Source organism: Nelumbo lutea, chromosome 2, assembly GCF_056320005.1.
Source record: "Nelumbo lutea isolate HS-2025 chromosome 2, American lotus-T2T, whole genome shotgun sequence".
NCBI classification, from domain to species: domain Eukaryota; kingdom Viridiplantae; phylum Streptophyta; class Magnoliopsida; order Proteales; family Nelumbonaceae; genus Nelumbo; species Nelumbo lutea.
In genome coordinates this window covers 113,317,269-113,334,950 of record NC_142685.1, presented here as the reverse complement: position 1 = coordinate 113,334,950, position 17,682 = coordinate 113,317,269, and the positions used below count along the sequence as shown (strand labels likewise).

The 17,682-nt window shown below is 37.3% G+C and overlaps 1 protein-coding gene across 10 annotated transcripts in view; it reads right to left on the bottom strand.

Annotated features, from left to right (window-relative positions):
- Positions 1-2,846: 2,846 nt before the first annotated feature.
- The window catches only part of LOC148872914 (zinc ion binding protein), a 98,007-nt gene continuing 83,171 nt past the window's right edge, over positions 2,847-17,682 (bottom strand). For all 10 annotated transcript variants that reach the window (XM_088970678.1, XM_088970679.1, XM_088970675.1 and 7 more), the window contains 6 exons: positions 13,222-13,410; positions 8,090-8,317; positions 6,793-6,948; positions 6,294-6,455; positions 3,631-3,753; positions 2,847-3,503 (listed from right to left, as the gene is read on the bottom strand). In XM_088970678.1, the coding sequence (XP_088826804.1) occupies positions 3,330-3,503; positions 3,631-3,753; positions 6,294-6,455; positions 6,793-6,948; positions 8,090-8,317; positions 13,222-13,410 (1,032 nt within the window). In that variant the 3' untranslated portion in view covers positions 2,847-3,329. The remainder of the gene's footprint in view (positions 3,504-3,630; positions 3,754-6,293; positions 6,456-6,792; positions 6,949-8,089; positions 8,318-13,221; positions 13,411-17,682) is intronic.

The following is a 17,682-nucleotide window of genomic DNA, read 5'->3' as shown; positions in this document are numbered from 1 at the left end:
GAAAATAAAAATTGAGATGATGGTGATATATATAACTTCTTTCATGTAATTCATCATCATTGTCGTCCTCCTCCTCATCTATGTCATATTATGGATCAGCTACATGAATCCTGTTTCCTTAATCCATTCTGTTTAATGCTATATTTATTGTTAAATTATTAATGATTAAAATATTTCTATTATTTCCATTTGTGTCTTTTTTGGTCAAACCCTTACCATACACCCTTCAACTTTAACTTCTTCTATGTAATTATTGACCCAAATGACTGTAACCCAACCATATTATTTGATCCAATGGGTTAGTAAACCTATATTCAAGCCGAATCTTAAATGGATGTTGGGTGGGTTGCAGGCGGATGGGTTAGATGGGTCAACCCTTTCAGGCGGGTTGGATCTGAAACTCCCTCTTTTCCTTGCACGTGTGTTATCCTCTAGATGGTAATAATAGAGTCTCAGTCAAGGTTCAAAAAATCGACACATAACGGCCCAGGGGGTGATTGGTTCAGGGGTGGAAGAACTTAAACTGCCCCCCTGAACTGGATTTGAAAAAATTAAAACAAGAAAAGTACCAATACTGCCCGGTACACCCTTATCGGCATATTGAACATATTGATATTTAGAACCTTGGTCTCAGCTCATAAAATCTCCAATCGGTTGGACTTTCAGAGTCCGGAGCTAAATTAGCTTACTTAAGTCGATAGGGTGGGACTAATTTGGAAGGGTTATAGGACTTCAACCTTTAATTGCATTTTAGAAAGCCATAAAAATCTTCTGCCAACAAAACAAGTTACAACCCTCTACCAATTTCATCTGAAACAACACATCTCACCGATTGGGATCCACCATTTATGAGATGTCCGGCGTAAGGCAGGTGATCTGGATTCCCATTAATATCCTTACAATGAACTTACGTTTATATTGATAAATTCTATTACATCTGCGCCACACAAACGCCCCAATACACGGTTGGTATATGCAGTGAGGCGCAGATGTGAATTCTATTCTAGTCATCCCCGGCCTAGTTCATCACGCCCATGCTAGTACTCCCCCAACTCATCGCTTGCGTTACGGGAAGTAATGAAAATCGAAGCTTGGGAATTGTGAAGTTAAAACGCGAAATCAACAATGTTCAATAAAATGAATTGCAGAGTACACCCTCAAAAGACGTAGGATCATTTAAAAAAAAAAGATGTATGGGAATTAGATTTTGTCCTCACAAAATCCAAACTCGCACTGTCCTCGTAGCCCTTACAGCGGTGCATTGAAAATATCTCCCCATGAATAAAATCATACAAGTACAGAGATATTTCCAACAAGATTTTAAAAATGAACTGGAAACAGAACCGTTCAAGGGACCGATTTCCGGTTAAACAGCTCAACCGTTTGGGTCGAATGGTTTGATCTGTGATGTCATAAATAAATTAAAAATAAAAAATATATTTATAAATAATAAAAATAGCATAAAATTAAATAAAAACAGAAAAAAAAAATACAGAATTAATGACTTTTGGGGAGATTGATGAGTTCAAACTTTTTGAGGAATTGATGACTTCAGTTGATGATTCTTAACAAGGCCAGAGGAGCAATGTCGTTTTCATTTTCTTTTTACCTAGGGTTAATTTCTAGAATGAGGAGATTGACAAGTTCAAACTTTTTGGGGGAATTGATGACTTCAGTTGAAGATTCTTAACAAGGCAAGAAGAGCAATGCCGTTTTCCTTTTCATTTTACCTAGGGTGAATTTGTGGAATGAGATTGACAAGTTCAAACTTTTTGGGGAATCGACGACTTCAATTGGTGATTCTTAACAAGGCCAGAGGAGTAATGCCATTTTCCTTTTCCTTTTTACCTAGCGTGAATTTCTAGAATGAGGAGATGAGATCCTGATATGATTCTCGTAAAACATTTTATGTATATATGTCAAGTTGAAGAGAAATAGGCTTCATTTTCTATGATCTTTATCTATCAATTGTAAGAAAAATAGGCTTCGGGTCCTTCACCGGTTCACTACCGCTAATGGTGGAGTGACGGTGGGCTCGCTGCCGATGGGCTCAGGCTTGGTCGCATGTGATTGCCGCTGCAAGTGCTCCTGCAAACCTGCAATTGTTACTGCCGCTAGAAGGTAGAAACCCCTGCAAAATCACCTGTCGCTGCAAAATCACCGATCGCTGCTGCAAATCGAACATCAGACCTGTTACTGCACAACTGTTATTGCTGGACGGCTGGACCTACTGCAAAATCAATGCTACCACCGTAGATGAATTTCACCGCCATCGCTAGTCGCCATGAAGCGTCGCCGATCGCTGTGTATCGCCATCGGATGTCGTAGGTGTGGCCACCGCAAGTGGTTGGTTGGGTGTGAAGGCTGAGAGGAGGGAAGGGTTAGAACAAAAATGGGGTCGTTCTAACCCTAAGCATGTAAGATTTGGGGTCAGGGATATGGTAGTCATTTAATTTTTTGTTTTTTTTTTATTTTATTAAATCAGCAAAAATCAAAAATTATAACCTGCGAACCGCTGTCCGGGTCGAACGGTTTAGCGATTTGACTGCCCGGGTCAGCAGTTTTCAAACTTTTTCAATGTTTTTAAGGAATTTCCGGTTTATAGTATAACCGGACCCAGGGGACTGACCGGTTACCGGTTTTTCCAGTCTGGTTTTGAAAACCATGGTTTCCAATGCATGGTTGCAACTTGCAAAGGCTGTGAGGACAAAATCTGCACATGACATTCCATTTTACAAAGATCAAAGCCAATCTCTAACACCACGCAATTCATAGGGAAAAATATGGAAGGCGTACTACATTTCAAATAGTCTGAACAATACAGAAATGTGGAAGGCGTACGAGAATTAAAAAAAATCTAAAGGTTGGGGATCAATTTACAGGGTTTGCAATACATTGTATCCTTTGCCAATAATTAAGCTGGGATAAGAGCAACTGTCAAAATGATAAAAAAACTGAAAAAAGGGTAAGAATTGTTTGTATGGCTACAACCAGTAAACTTAGATGCAGAGTTATTGCCCAAAAAAAAAAACTGAAGGGTAAGAAAGATAATAAAGAAAGATAATAAAGAGACACATCAACACTGAAAGAACTCAAAAGACACATAGATGCAGAGTTACAATTGTTTGTATGGCTACAACCAGCCTCTTCTAAGTTAAGGCTTGGTCTAGCAATCCCCATTTGGCAATGTTGTATGCTCAAGAAGGGTAAGAATCTCCCAGATCATCAGCTTGTTGCAAATGGGCATTCATTTGCTATAACATCATCCTCTTCTGCTTCCTAAGGTAATGTAGTTTACAACCACAAAGCATCTGATGGATATGACATCATTAAATAGCTATTGGGAGACTCTTCTGGGTTCCGATGTTATGTGGTTTAATCTCCCATGATGCAACCTCCTGTGCCGCCTCGGGAAGAATGAAAGGTAAGGAGATCTCCCGGACCATTAGGTCACCACAAAATGGGCATTCACTGGCTATGGCATCATCCAACTGTGAGCGGATCTATTCATCAACCAAACAAGTGTGTTAACTCAATTGTCTGATTACAGTTTCATAAATTGACATGATGCATAAATTAGCATGTCTAGTCACCATTCAGCAATGTAATTGGAGACAACTAAGCCCAAACCTTATCTGCTGGGGTCATGCTGCCAATAGATTCCTCTTCTGTAATACTGCCATTTGAAGCTTTAGTAGTAGCTTCACTACCTAGTAAACTTAGCTTCTTCTGCAAATCCAATATATATTCTGCCTGCAAAAAACATTAATGGCTGGAGTAAGATCAATTAATCTTACTCCTGAAGATATGTTGAGAAAACATGAATTTGGAACTGTCACTAAATAATGCTCTGATCATCATGAGATAAGCCAGAGTTCAGCCAAACAGATAGCAAACCATGCCAAGACTAGTGTTCAATTTAGATGATGCAGGTAAGACGGTCCAACAAAGGATTAGCACTGCAAATATGCAACCTTTGGAATATTGTTTTCACACTGTCATACGTGAATGCACTTGTCTGTGACAAAAACAGATTTTTTAATGAATTACTTTCATATCACTTTTCAAACAAAAAAAAAAACATAATATCACTTCAGTTATGATTAAACGATTTATTATTAAATCATAACTACAATAAATGATTATGCTGGCGGTTTCTAGATGAAAGGGCTATTGTCCAATGTTGATCCTTGGGAGGGGTGGTCTGGATATGGACCAAACTTCCAGCATCTTGCCTCTTTAGACCCAAACCAGTGCTTTCATGCTTGTCAGCCCAAGCTTTCACCATTGCACCAAGCAATGGTTGCTGATTTCTAGATGAAGGCTCAAGAAATTTTGTAAGTTCAAGCATATCTTGATTAGCACATGTACTTGAAGTTACTGGGGCCTTTGTTATTACAAGGATAAAGACAAGATTTTCTTTCCACACAAAGGAAAACAATGACTATTTTGATGTTTTATTTCCACCTTTTTCTGAAACCTAGTGACCACCACTATGAGTTACTATGAAAAATAGAATTAATATCTGTAATAGTAATATAGAATTATAGGTCCTTGTGTCTTAGAAATTATAACTTTCTATACTCTATTTTTTCACATATTGATTAAACCACCCTTAGCTGTTAAGTACGCAGAATAAAAATATCAATGCACAGGACTCCCATAGGATACAGGATCAACAAGTTACCCTGTTGCTTTAACCTCAACGTGGTCAACTGAAAGACTTGATATTAAATTAAAACACCTAGAGGTAAAAATGCCCAAACAAAGCAACCTAGGGCTAATCAAGATAGTCTAGTAAAAGTGTAATAGCAAAAAACTGATATTTTCCTTAAAATTTACCAGAGGCCTTATATTATATTCTGCTATTAGAAAATATCACATAGACATGAATCATTAAATTAATTAGGGAATTTTTCAAGAGTTGGAAATCAAGATAGTAAAAGTGTAATAGCAAAAAACTGATATTTTCCTTAAAATTTACCAGAGGTCTATATTATATTCTGCTATTAGAAAATATCACATAGACGTGAATCATTAAATTAATTAGGGAATTTGTCAAGAGTTGGAAACATTTTTTTTCTTTGATCATTAATAATCAGTTAAAATATATTAATAACTAAAATTGATATCATCATCATTTGCTTTACCCCATCTATGTGGATTTGGAAGCCTGAATCCAATTCCTCTATTTTTCTCTAGGTCAATGCAATTTTCTATTAAAGAACAAAGAATCTATTCATTCATTCATTCATTCATTCATCATCATCATATGGGTTGGCTACATGAATCCCATTTCACCATTCTGTTCTGTTAGTGCCATATACATTATTAAGTTATGAACACTTAAATAATTTCTTACTACTTCACCCCATGTTCTTTTTGCTGTCCCTAGTGCCTAGCCCTTCTAGCCCCTTCAACTTGCAACGGATTGTTTCTTCTTACAGATGCTGTAGATGGTCATCTATGCATGTCACCAAACCATCTTAGTCTACTTTCTCTCCTAGGTTCTTTCAAATGAGTCCATTTCTGACCCTATCCTTTCTAGTTTTTCCATCATTCATCTCAGCATACACATTTTTGCCACATTCAAATTTTGGAAATGCTTCTTCTATTGTTTTGTAGAATTTTCATGTCAAGTTCATGTGCAGAGGATTATGCATAAAACAGGCATGCCTTCTTTTTTTGTTCATACATGGATAGATGCACAAAATAAAGAGAGACTTGCATCAGTTCTACCAAACCAACAAAATCTTGAAGTTTATGTGGGATTGGACATTAAAAAATGTAGAAAGAAAAAGCAATTCAAGAGCAACATAGAAGTGCAACCAGATGGGGTGATCCTTTGAATCAAGGAATGATCAACAATATATCAATGACTCAATGTTAATTATCTATTGTTAGAATGATATATAGAAAGAAATTGATACAACTCTATTCAAAGAAGAGAAATGAGCCAGGATATATTGCAGATTTAGAAGGATTTGACTCTTACAAAGTTGATATAAAGGGGGATACTTATTATCTATGTATACAAAATAGAATGGACAATATATTATGTATCAATCAAAAGGTATTTCTTTGGTCCGTAAGTGTAAGCATCAAATAAGCAAATATGTGGAGAAAAGAGTACGTTGATAAGAATGACATCGATGAATCCATTGCAAGACATGAAAACATGAAAAGATGGTAGGGAATGGAATTGGAGATCATTGTCATCTGAATACCAGTGCCAATGTTTAAAAAAAAAAAAAAACCCAACAGGATGATATGCATGATCACAAATAGCTTACTTGAGTAACATTGGTACAACTTGTAACATGGGCTATCAGACACTGTGCATGGAAAGCATGACCGCAGGGAAAGACATAGAAAGGAGCCATTGGTCCCACTGATGTATAACCCCTTACCACCCGATGTGCTCCTCCAACAGTTAAAATTTTCCGCCTGCAAACCTGATAACCCACAGAGAGAAAAAAAAATGCTAAGTCTAGACAAGGATTTAACAAATGCAACTCAATCCATTAATTGCACATAGAGGCTTTACTAGCAAAATTTAAAAGAGAATATACATGAGATGGACTAACAGAACTGCCACTTTCTCCCATTCAAGCCATGAATCAAGTTCAAAACAAGCTGACAGGGAGCCAAATAAACTAAAAAAATGTATATCAGCTCTGTTTGCTCATACCAAAAAACTTGTTGAAGTTTTGAAGGAGACAGGTGGATAGTGGCATTCAAAATGAAATCAAAGCAATTTGAGTCAGGTTTTGAGAGTCTAGTGATATATACCCCACACTCCTCTTCACGATCTATAATGGCATATCTTTGAGTAAGTGCACTAATATCTTTTCTGATATTGTCTGCACCACGTGTTGCATCATTCATTTCTTGTTTCAGTTGTTCAATTTGCTTGTTGTAATCTTCCAATGATGAACAAATTGCTTCCTAAAAAGTATTGAGAGAAAGTTAATTACTAATGGCAGTGGAAGCCAGTCCAGAAGCCCATAATGAACCAAAAAGTAAATAATATCGAAAATTACATCAAAGTGAAGAGAACTGATAATCATCATTTGCACATCAGAGTTAACAAAGGCCCCCTTGAATAAGAAGGAAGTCGTCACCAGAGGGTTGATGTCAGATGTCATTTATAGAAGTTGGGGTATGAGTGCCCAAGTAGAACTCAATCTGACAAAGTTATGGGTGTTTAAATAATTTCCTACTACTTAAACCCATGTCCTTTTTGGTCTGCCCCTAGCTGTTCTCAACTTGCATCAGATTGCTTCTTCTTACAAGTGATATAGATGGTCTTCTATGCACGTGACCAAACCATCTTAGTCTACCTTCTATCATATTATCACCTATTGGAGCTACCCCTAGGTTCCTTCAAATGACTTCATTTCTGACCAAATCCTATCTAGTATTTCTGCTCATCCTTCTCATCATATACATTTCTGCCACACTCATTTTTCAGATATGTTTCTCGACTGCCCAACACTCCATACAGAAAAGCTGGCCTTGCAACTGCTTTATAAAGTTTTCCTCTTAGTGTAAGTGGTATTCTCCTATTGCATAAGACTCTAGAAACATTCCTTCATTTTGCCCATCTTTCTCTAATTCTATGGGTGACATCCTCCTCAATCTCTCCCTTGTTATGAATTGTTGAACCCAGGTATTGGAAAAGGTCACATTGAGTTATTTATTGGTCTCCAAACCTAAGTGTACCATGATTTGCACTCCTATTATCAAATTTACATATTGCATATGCTGTTTTGGTTACAAAGGAATAAATTGACCCTAAACCATATAATGAAGAGAGAGGTCACAAGGTTTTTTATACAAGTTAAACAAACTCACAAAGAAAGAAAAGAAAACAGAAGTGACTAAAAACGTAATAAGTAGTAACACCAAGTATGATGCATTCAATCAGAAATAACATGCATATATCTCTCATATATTACACCAGATGCTTGCCATCAAAACCTAGTTTTTGTAACAAGTCTTATATCAAAGTTACAAACAAGTAACTTTCATAACTATTGGGCACTAACATCCTTGCAGAATAACTAAATAAGTTTATGGGTATTACCTTAAAATCATCAATAAGAGCAAAGTCTGGAAAGAATGGTAAAATATCCTCTATCTTTAAAAGGCCATCTGTTTCCTTGAGAAATGCTATTGCCTTTCGTATGTTCTCTCTTTTAGCTCCTTTCTCTTGTTCAATTACATGCTTTGCGACCATAAGCCAAAGCTTCTTCCTCAAGTCTTCATCATCTTCAACCTTGTCAGCTTCTGCCATGGCAAGCTCTGTATCAACCTAATAAAAAAGAAGAAATAGTTTCATTTGATAACAGTATATAAAAAAACCCAACGAATAAAGTTTCAAGTACAATTATGTTATATCCTCCAAAACTAAAGCATCATGAATTCAGCTCAAAAGACAAGTGGTAGTCTGGTACATGTTTAATGACAACAATAAGTACAACCCTGAACATGAAATTTAAAACTCACATAATACAAGATAACACAAGTATCTTTACACCAACATAAAACATTTATGTGACATATAAACAGATAAAGAACATGGTGCAACAGTGGGAAGTCATATAGAAAGAAATCAATTAGCAGAACAATCAGGTATCTATGGACTAAATAGAGGTATCCTTAGTTTTATATACCAATCAACATGCATATAACTTGAAAATACAGCAAGGCTCTTGACTAACAACATTAATTTCTCTTAATGTATGGAAAATTATCATGTCTAAAAGACAATAGCATTTTAAATTGATTAAATTATACATTTAAAAAATAACACTATAATATAATGTATTTAATAGAGCAATTTCATGTATAATAAAAAACTAAAAGAGGCAATAATTTTATAATAATACAAATTTAAGATATAGAGTAATGAAAAGAAAAAGTGTTCTATTTAATGTAAGAGAGAGAGAGAGAGTCATTATCTAAGCCTTGTCCCAACTATATGGGGTTGGCTACATGATTTTGTTGCTCTTTCCTTTTCTTTTCTCAAAACCCTTGGATTTTTTATATTTTAATTAATAGTAAAACCTTAAAACAAAGCATAGGTAATGTGTGTTGTTCTTGTTGCCTAGGCAATGCCTTGACAGCTAACAGATGAGGCTAGAGTAATAATGCTATAAAAACACACCAGCCTTGTGATTTTTGTTGCCTAGGCAATGCCTCAACAACACTGGTTTTTTCTTCACTAGTGGAAGGGCAAGTTCTGTACTCGTTGCAAGTAAAAACAAAAAGGGTAAAAAGATGAAAAGACATTTAGGTTTTGAAAGATTTTTTACTATACTTTGTATGCTTTAACTAAATGATTATATTTAAAGATTAAAATATTCAGAAAACTGCTATTTGCAGCATTAACATTATCACATTGTGTAATGCTATTGAAGTATTCTGATTTAATTATGGCCTGGACATGAAGCCAAGAAAAAGTATTATTGGCATTATATAGTAAAGATGGTTGCCTACTGCACAGAATCCTGTTGATGTCAGCATGCTGTCATATCATATTATAGCAGGTATAATGACAGCAGGAATCCTCATTGATGCTTTTAGTTAAATAATCAAGGGGCTTTTGGATCTATTTTGACATTGTTTTTTGAATCACTTTATGAGAAAACCAAAGAAAATGCAGATCTAGGTATTTTGCCATGTCAGATTGCTTGTAGAGTTTCTTGCAATTTTGACCAGCAACTTTTTATTTGTATGGCTTTTCTAATGATTGCAGAAGTGGTCTTGATTATTTTTATGTAGTATTAAATGTTTGGTGAACTTTTCTTCATCCTTATATTTCCAGCAACCTGATTTTCCATGTTTTGGTTACATTTTTGGTGTAAAATCTGCATGGATAAGTCCCTAGGCCTAGTGCATCAATCTATGTAGTCTTACACTTTGTTCTTGGGGGTGGTTGCGATCTTGGAGTGACATGAAAGGGTCAAAACATCCATTAAAATTGTTGGAGTCTGTCCAGAAAGGGATAGCATAGTTTGTTGTGCAGTTAAAGTTGAATGGAGTATAATTTCTAGAATGGTCCCAATTGGCCAAACTCTATATTGTAGAGACAAGTTGGGCCATCATACAGGCAGGGGCCAGGTTAATGGAGTTGCAGATTAGTATAAATTAACATGTGTTGCTGATTGTTGAAAAAATTTGGGATAGAATGATAGACACTTATTCCCAGGTACAAGGCAAATCACAGATATACCAATTGATGAGAGAGGTCAGAATTCTTTATTAGGGGAAGTCTCTCTCTATGCATTTTTCCTTGCATGTATTCATCATCATCACCATGGCAAGGCTTCTGGGTAAAGTCACAGATATGAAATCTACACCAACAGTTTAGGTATCTGACATGATACAACACCCTTGTACATGGATCCTGTTCTACCATTCCATTCTGTTCAGTGTCATATCCATTGTTAAATTATGTATTGTAAGAAGAAACTAATCGTTACGAGGTGGAAAGGACCCAAATGATGCAAATCAGTACAAGAAGCTGATAAAAAATAGTCGTGTTTTTAAATTCTTGGCAGGTCTTAATTCAGAGTTCAAAATCACTAAGCAATAGATTCTCAATTGGGGTGTTTTGCCTTTTGCTCAGGTGTATGTCTTGGTTCAGGGGGAGGATGACATGAAGATAGCATGCTTCATAGTTCTTCCTTGAATCACTTAGCCATGGCCTCCATGAAGCAGAAATCGATTATATGGAACTTTACTCCTAGTGGTGACCAATAGGTGAAATGTGATTATTGTGAAAAGCCAAGGAACAAAGGGGAGAAGCCTTGTAAATTATATCCTCATTTGAAGCCTGCATTACAGAAGAATCAGAAGAGTAATGTCAATGTTGTAGCCACTTCATGTAAGGTTCAGACTTTTGAGGTACCTATTTCTCCTATAGCTCCACCTACCTCAAAGATTTCATTGGCTGCTAAGGATGAGATGAAGCGCCTCGCTCACCTCCTCAAAGAACAATACAGCTTCCCATACTTCCTCTTCTTCTTCTTCTTCCTTAGCTTAGGTATATTTGCCACTGCTAACCTTGCTTCTACATCATCCTCTTGCTCATTTTTGCTTATTGATTTAGGAGCATCTAACCATATGATTAGTATACCATCCTTCTTTCGTTAAGTTGCATTCTGCTAGAGACAAGGTAACCACCACTGATGGTGATGGATCTCTTGAATCTATTTCAAAGAAGGAAGAAATAGGAATTGGTCATCACTTATCTCTGCCATTTTTGCTGCATGCTCCCTAAGCTTAATAACAAGTTACAGTCTATCTATAGTTTTACCAAGAACTAATTCCTGTATGACCTTTTTTCATGATCATTCTGCTTTCCAGGACTTTAATAAGGAGAATAATTGAAAATGGATGACGCATATGGAATCTACTTGCTATACACCTTTTCTAGAATGTCAATGGCTTCTTAGTCTAGTAGTTCTATTAGTTCGTCTACTTGTAGTGAATCTCAATTATACTATGGCTAATGGCATAAGGAGACATTTCTCAAATTAAGTGGCTACATACAAGATATGGCTACAAATGGATTGAATATTAATCCGATCTTATTTGAATTTGGATATATCCTCTATTCGATCCATTATGATCTGATCTGATTCGATTATAACTATAGTATATTTATAAAAATATTTAGTAGATTGTAGATAGACAGATATGCCCTTTAGAAAACATATCTTGACTTTTAGAGGAATTTTGCAAAAGATGTCTAAATCCTAATACCCTTAACCTCACACCCATTAAAATTGATGAACGAATGAAAACCCTGAAAGGATATGGATAAAACACTTCTTCTCAATGCTGCTCTACTGAGTGCTGAACTAGTTTGCCATCTGTAGACTGCTGTAGCTCACTAGCTTGCAGCTTGCCGTTGCTAGTCGGTATAGACCACCAGTTAGTTGCCATTGACACCCAGTCCAGTTGAGGGAAACAGTTATGATCGAATCAGGGTGTGTTGGTACTTTGGTTACTCTACCTACTTGCCACCACTGCTGGCCACCCGCCACCAGTCTATTCTGAGAAAATATTAGAGAATAGAGAAGAGGTCTGAGTCTCTGATGTCACTGCTGGACTGCTGCTGCTATATCCTTTGTCCCACTTCAACAGCTTCTTTTGGCTACCACTACTAGCAGCTCTCCTACTAGCCATTGCCAGTTGAGATTCTCATTCTCAGACCAAATTGTTTGTGCCAAAAAGAGGTCAGTAACTTGATTCTCTTGAGCAGAGCCACTTCTATTTGACTATGAACTTCGTAATAATCTGAAAATAATAGAAAAATACAGATAGACTTCCACATTCTGCCCCCACTAAAATCCTAACCTCATCCCTCAGTCTCATCCCCTGTTAAAGGTCAGTAACTAGATTCTCATACTGGAAATCATTGTCTCTCTATTTAGCATATACATTTTACATGCTTTAACTGAAGAACCAGAGAATTAAAAACACGAGTTTCTCTTGTAATCTCTTCTTCAGTATCAAAAACTTGAATTTCTCCTCAACTCTCTCTTGAATCAGATATATGATATTTTGATAATTGAATCAAATCAGTTTTGAATTGGATATCCAACTATTTAATTGAATTGAATTTGAATATATAGTTTCTTAGATCCTTCAAATCAAACTCATACATCCTATTCTTCTTATCAAACTGAATTTGGATATACCCCTATTTGAATTTGATTCAATCTGTTTGCAGCCTAATATAAGAATACAAAAACCAAATGATGGACATAAGTTTCAATGTGAATTTATCCAAGCTAAGATGAAGGATGCAATTAAAATCTTATCAGTGTGAGCTTGCCTTAAATTGCTGGTCCCAAGCCTGGATAAAGGAGGAGGGTTGTGTCAGGTTGGCAGATGGAATGAATTTAAAATATTTGCCAAACTCTTATGAACATGGATCCCGAATTACTTAGCAGTGAATACAGCACCAAATAGGCCAGAATGGAGTAACAGGATTCATGTAGTGGGCCCGATATAGTTGGGATACAGCTTAGCTGAGTTGAGAAGTTGAAGGCAAATCTTAAGAAACAATTTGCTTTGTAATTAAAATGAATAGTGAAATGGCATTCTCAACACAGCCATTAATGAAGGCAACAGTAGAAACAATAAAAACAGTAACGGAATAACAGAAGTAACACAAAACACCAATAAAAAGGTAATTATTACCTGAAGAGCAAGAGCAACAGCCTCTTCATGCATGGACATCATGCTGTATATATGGACACAAGCACGCATCCTCTTTTCCTTGAGACAAAGGCGCAACGCATACTTGGGATCATAAAAGAATTCAGGACCATTTTCTCGCCCTTTTCCAAACTTGCATTGTAGGAAACGAAGAAGTGCACTATCATCCTCCTGTTATAATTTTACAGGACAAGTACTAAGACCTTTATATAATCTGCAACTTTAATGGGCATGGATTGGTAAATAGGGGCCAATAGACCCTTGTACAAAGTGAAGGCATTCCTGGGTTTTCTTGTTGCAACAGAAAATTGGCTACTCAAAATCAGATTCATTAATAAAACAACTTGCACATTGTTGACATTAAAATAGAAACAGAGACTAAAATATAAAGAAGAAATGTAATTAGAAACTACACTCCAAAATAACACAAAAGAAGAGAGAAAAGTGGTGGAACACAATCATCCAAAGCAAGCAATATTAAGACTAGTAAAATAAAAATAGGTAAAGAAAAGCAAATACAGACCGATCAAAGAGAAAAAAGATAAACAAGTACAAACAAATTAAAGAGAAGCAAAAAGGTAACCTTCCAAATATACAAGGTTCAGAAGAACTAGCAATTTGTGGTGCTAAAATGCTATAAACACAAGTTTCCACTCCTCGCTACAGTAAGATTAATCTACTCATTTCCCAATGACCAACATTTACTGGTTTATAGATGAACCAAGATAGAAGTTCTTGCTGGCAGCGTCAGCTTTTAGATTAAATACTAGGGTGACCATACATAATAAAAGAAGAGGTGTAAGTACCATAGTGAGGCTAGGTAGGGCGGTCTCCTTGAAGGATGAAGAATGATCAAAGCTTGGTTAAGGTTGCAAGATTGGCTGTTTGGGAAACTCAACAGAGTCAGGTAGCAATGAGAGTGATAATCACGTCTTGGGTTTGTACTTCATCCTCCCTTTTATAGGGAGGACCCTAAGACCTTAAGGAGAAGGATCCAAAAAAAGGTTGATTCTTATTAGAAAAAGGAATCCTCATCTTTATGTCCGCTATCGAGGGAGCACTACTACGGTTTCGTCATGTGTTTAACGAGATCTTTTGAGGACAAAGTTTCCTTTCGTTTGAGGATTCTCTTTTAGCACGTGTATGCTACTTCCCATCATGGGTTTCTTGAGGTCACGTGTCATGGACGGGGCCCAAGTTTGGCTGCCACGTCTGGCTGTTTGTCGTATCGTCTTCAGGAAGCTTCGTCATAGCCATCACAAGTATTAGGTGACACTGTTCTCACTGCAGGTCCAAGGTAGCTCTTCGAGTTCATCACAGATTAGAGATGGCTCTTTAAGCTCATCGCAAGCTCGGGACAACTCTTTGAGCTCATTGCATGCTTGGGGTAACTTCTTGGGCTCATCACAAGTTTTGGATGGCTCTTCATATTGTTATAGATGTGTACATGGTTTTGTTTTGACACCTTTATCATGATTTTGGCGATGGAGAACTACATGTGATTACAAGAGGAAAAGACAAAAGAGCCCCTCTATGGCATATATTACAGATTACATCACTCCCCCTCAAGTTGAGGCGTAGATGTCAATCATCACCAACTTGTCACAAAGATCATAATGCCGCAGTGAACATAATCCCTTAGTAAAAACATCTGCAAGTTGTTCTTTGGAGCTAATGTAGGGAGTGCACACTTGCCCTTCCCAATTTTCTCTTTGATGAAATGCTTGTCAACCTCAATATGCTTGGTTCTATTATGGAGAACTGGGTTGGCTGCAATGTTGAAAGCAGCTTTGTTGTCAGTAGAGTGACATAGGATCATCAAAAGAAAATCCTAATTCACTCAATAGGTTCTTGATCGATAGTAACTCCACAATTCCATGTGACAAAGCCTTGTATTCAGCCTTTGCACTTGACCTGGCAACCACACTTTGTTTCTTGCTTCTCCAAGTCACAAGGTTTCCACCTACAAAGGCACAATAGCCGCTGGTGGATTTTCTGTCATCCACTAAGCCGACCCAATCAGCATTCTATGTACACCTCTACCCTCATGTGTCCATGTTTCTTAAAGAGTAAACCTGTCCCTGGAAATTTCTTCAAGTACCTAAGAACTCTATTTGCAGCCTCTAGGTGCGCCTCCTTGGGTGCATGCATGAACTAAGGTCACCCATAGTATATGCAATGTCAGGCCTAGTCATGGATAGATAGAGAAGTCTGCCCACAAGTCGTTGGTATTGCCTTGGATCTTTCAAGAGCTTACCGCTACAGTCCCCAAGTTTATGATTTACATCCATAGGTTTAGACCCTAGCTTCCCTGCATCCTTCAGGATATCTAGGGTGTACTTCCTTTGGGAAATGAATATGCCTTGTTGAGAGCAGGTAACTTCAATTCAAAGGAAGTAGCACAAATGCCCTAGATCCTTTACTCCAAACTGTGTAGCCAGAAATTTTCTTTAATCTTGGAATCTCTAAGACCTAGTCTCCAGTGATGACAATATCATCTAGATAGACAATCAAGGATGTTGTTTTTTCTCGTCCCCTCTTTGCAAAGAGTGTGTGATCAGCTTGGCACCGCTTAAAACCCATCTGTTGAACTGCCTGGTGAAACCTACTAAACCAAGCTCTTGGAGACTGCTTTAGAACATACAAAGATTTCTTCAATTTGCAATTTTCTGTTCACTGCACTTAGCACAAAAACCAGGGGGTTGAGTCATATATACTTCCTCTTCCAAATCACCATTCAGGAAGGCATTATTTATATCAAGTTGATGAAGCTCCCAATCAAGACTTGTTGCTAAAGATAGAAGAACCCGAATAGAGTTCATTTTTGCAATGAAAGCAAAGGTCTTAGCATAATCAACTCCATGAACCTATTGAAGTCCTTTGCAACTAACTGAGCCTTGTACCTTTCCACAGAACCATCTTCCTTATGTTTTATAGAGAACACCCATTTGCACCCTACAGGCTCCTTTCCCTTAGGAAGATCTACCAACTCCCATGTGCCATTCTTGTGTAGAGCATTGATCTCTTCCTTCATTACATCTTTCCTCTTAGGAACAAGTAAGGCCTCCACAAAACTCTTGGGAAGGGGAACACTATCAATGGCAGATAGAAAAGCATGAAAAGAAGATGAGACATTCTCATAGGACAAGAAGTGAGACATGGGGTGGTGTGTGGTGCATGATCTGACACCCTTCCTTTTTGCAATAGGGAGGTTCAGATCACAACTTGAAGTGTCAATATCTATAGGTTCAGGAACATCAACTGGAACAATAGTACCTAGGTGAGGTGAAGGACCCCGATGGCATTGGTGGCATAGTTTCTGGCAACTCTATGGCAACTGAATTCTGTTGGCCTTGATTTTTGTAGCACAATCTCCGAAAGACACAAAATGGAGGAGAATCAGGAAAAGAAGGCAATAAAACTTGAGTTTGACTCTGCTTCTCCTCAACTATACTCTCCCCCCCTAAGGAAAAATAGGGAAATAGGGAACATCTTCAAACAAAGAAACGTCCATAGAGACAAAATATGTTTTAGACACAGGGTCAAGGCAATGATAGCCTTTTTGAGAAAGGAGATAACCATGAAAAATACACACAATAGCTTTGGGATCAAGCTTACCATGAGTAGGAGATAGATCATGAACAAAACACTTACATCAAAGAAATGCATAGGTATAGGAAACATTGGTGCTTTAGGGAAGAGGAGCTGATGAGGGAACCTATATTCCAATACCCGAGATGGTGTCTTATTGATGACATAGGCAACAATCAAGTCAACATCCACCCATAATCATTTTTGGACATTCATCTGTAACATCAATCCCAGAGAAACTTCAAGGAGATGTCGATTTTTTCTCTCTACAATCCCATTTTGCTGAGGGGTTCTGGCACATGAGCTCTTGCGATGAGAGCCTCATGATGCAAAGAAAGTCACTAACATGAGCTTTGGCACATGAGCTTCTACAATGTTTACTCAGTTGGCACACTTGACAATGAAAGTCACTAACAGACAAAGACTTAAACAAATTTGGAAACAAATACTTCAAAGACTCAAATGACATATGGCCCAAACAGTGGTGCGACAAAATAACTCGGCTCTTATTTAACAAACTCAAAGACTCTGAAACTATAAGACCAACTTTGCTCTCCAGCATATAGAGACCATCCACCATGTTCCATTTACCAATCGTCCTCCCAGAGGCCAAATCCTAAAAATCACAAGAAAGTGGAAGAAAGGTTACTGAGCAATTCAAGGCATGAGTAATACTACAAATGGAGAACAAGTTAATGGGTAACTTTGGAACATGTAGAACATTAGACAAGGAGAGGCTATAAGGCAAAGATATAGATCCTTGACCAGCAATGGAGGAGAAGGATCCATCAGCTAACCTCACTTTATCTCTGCCAGAGAGAAGAGAGTATGTTTGGAACAAGATTGACTTAC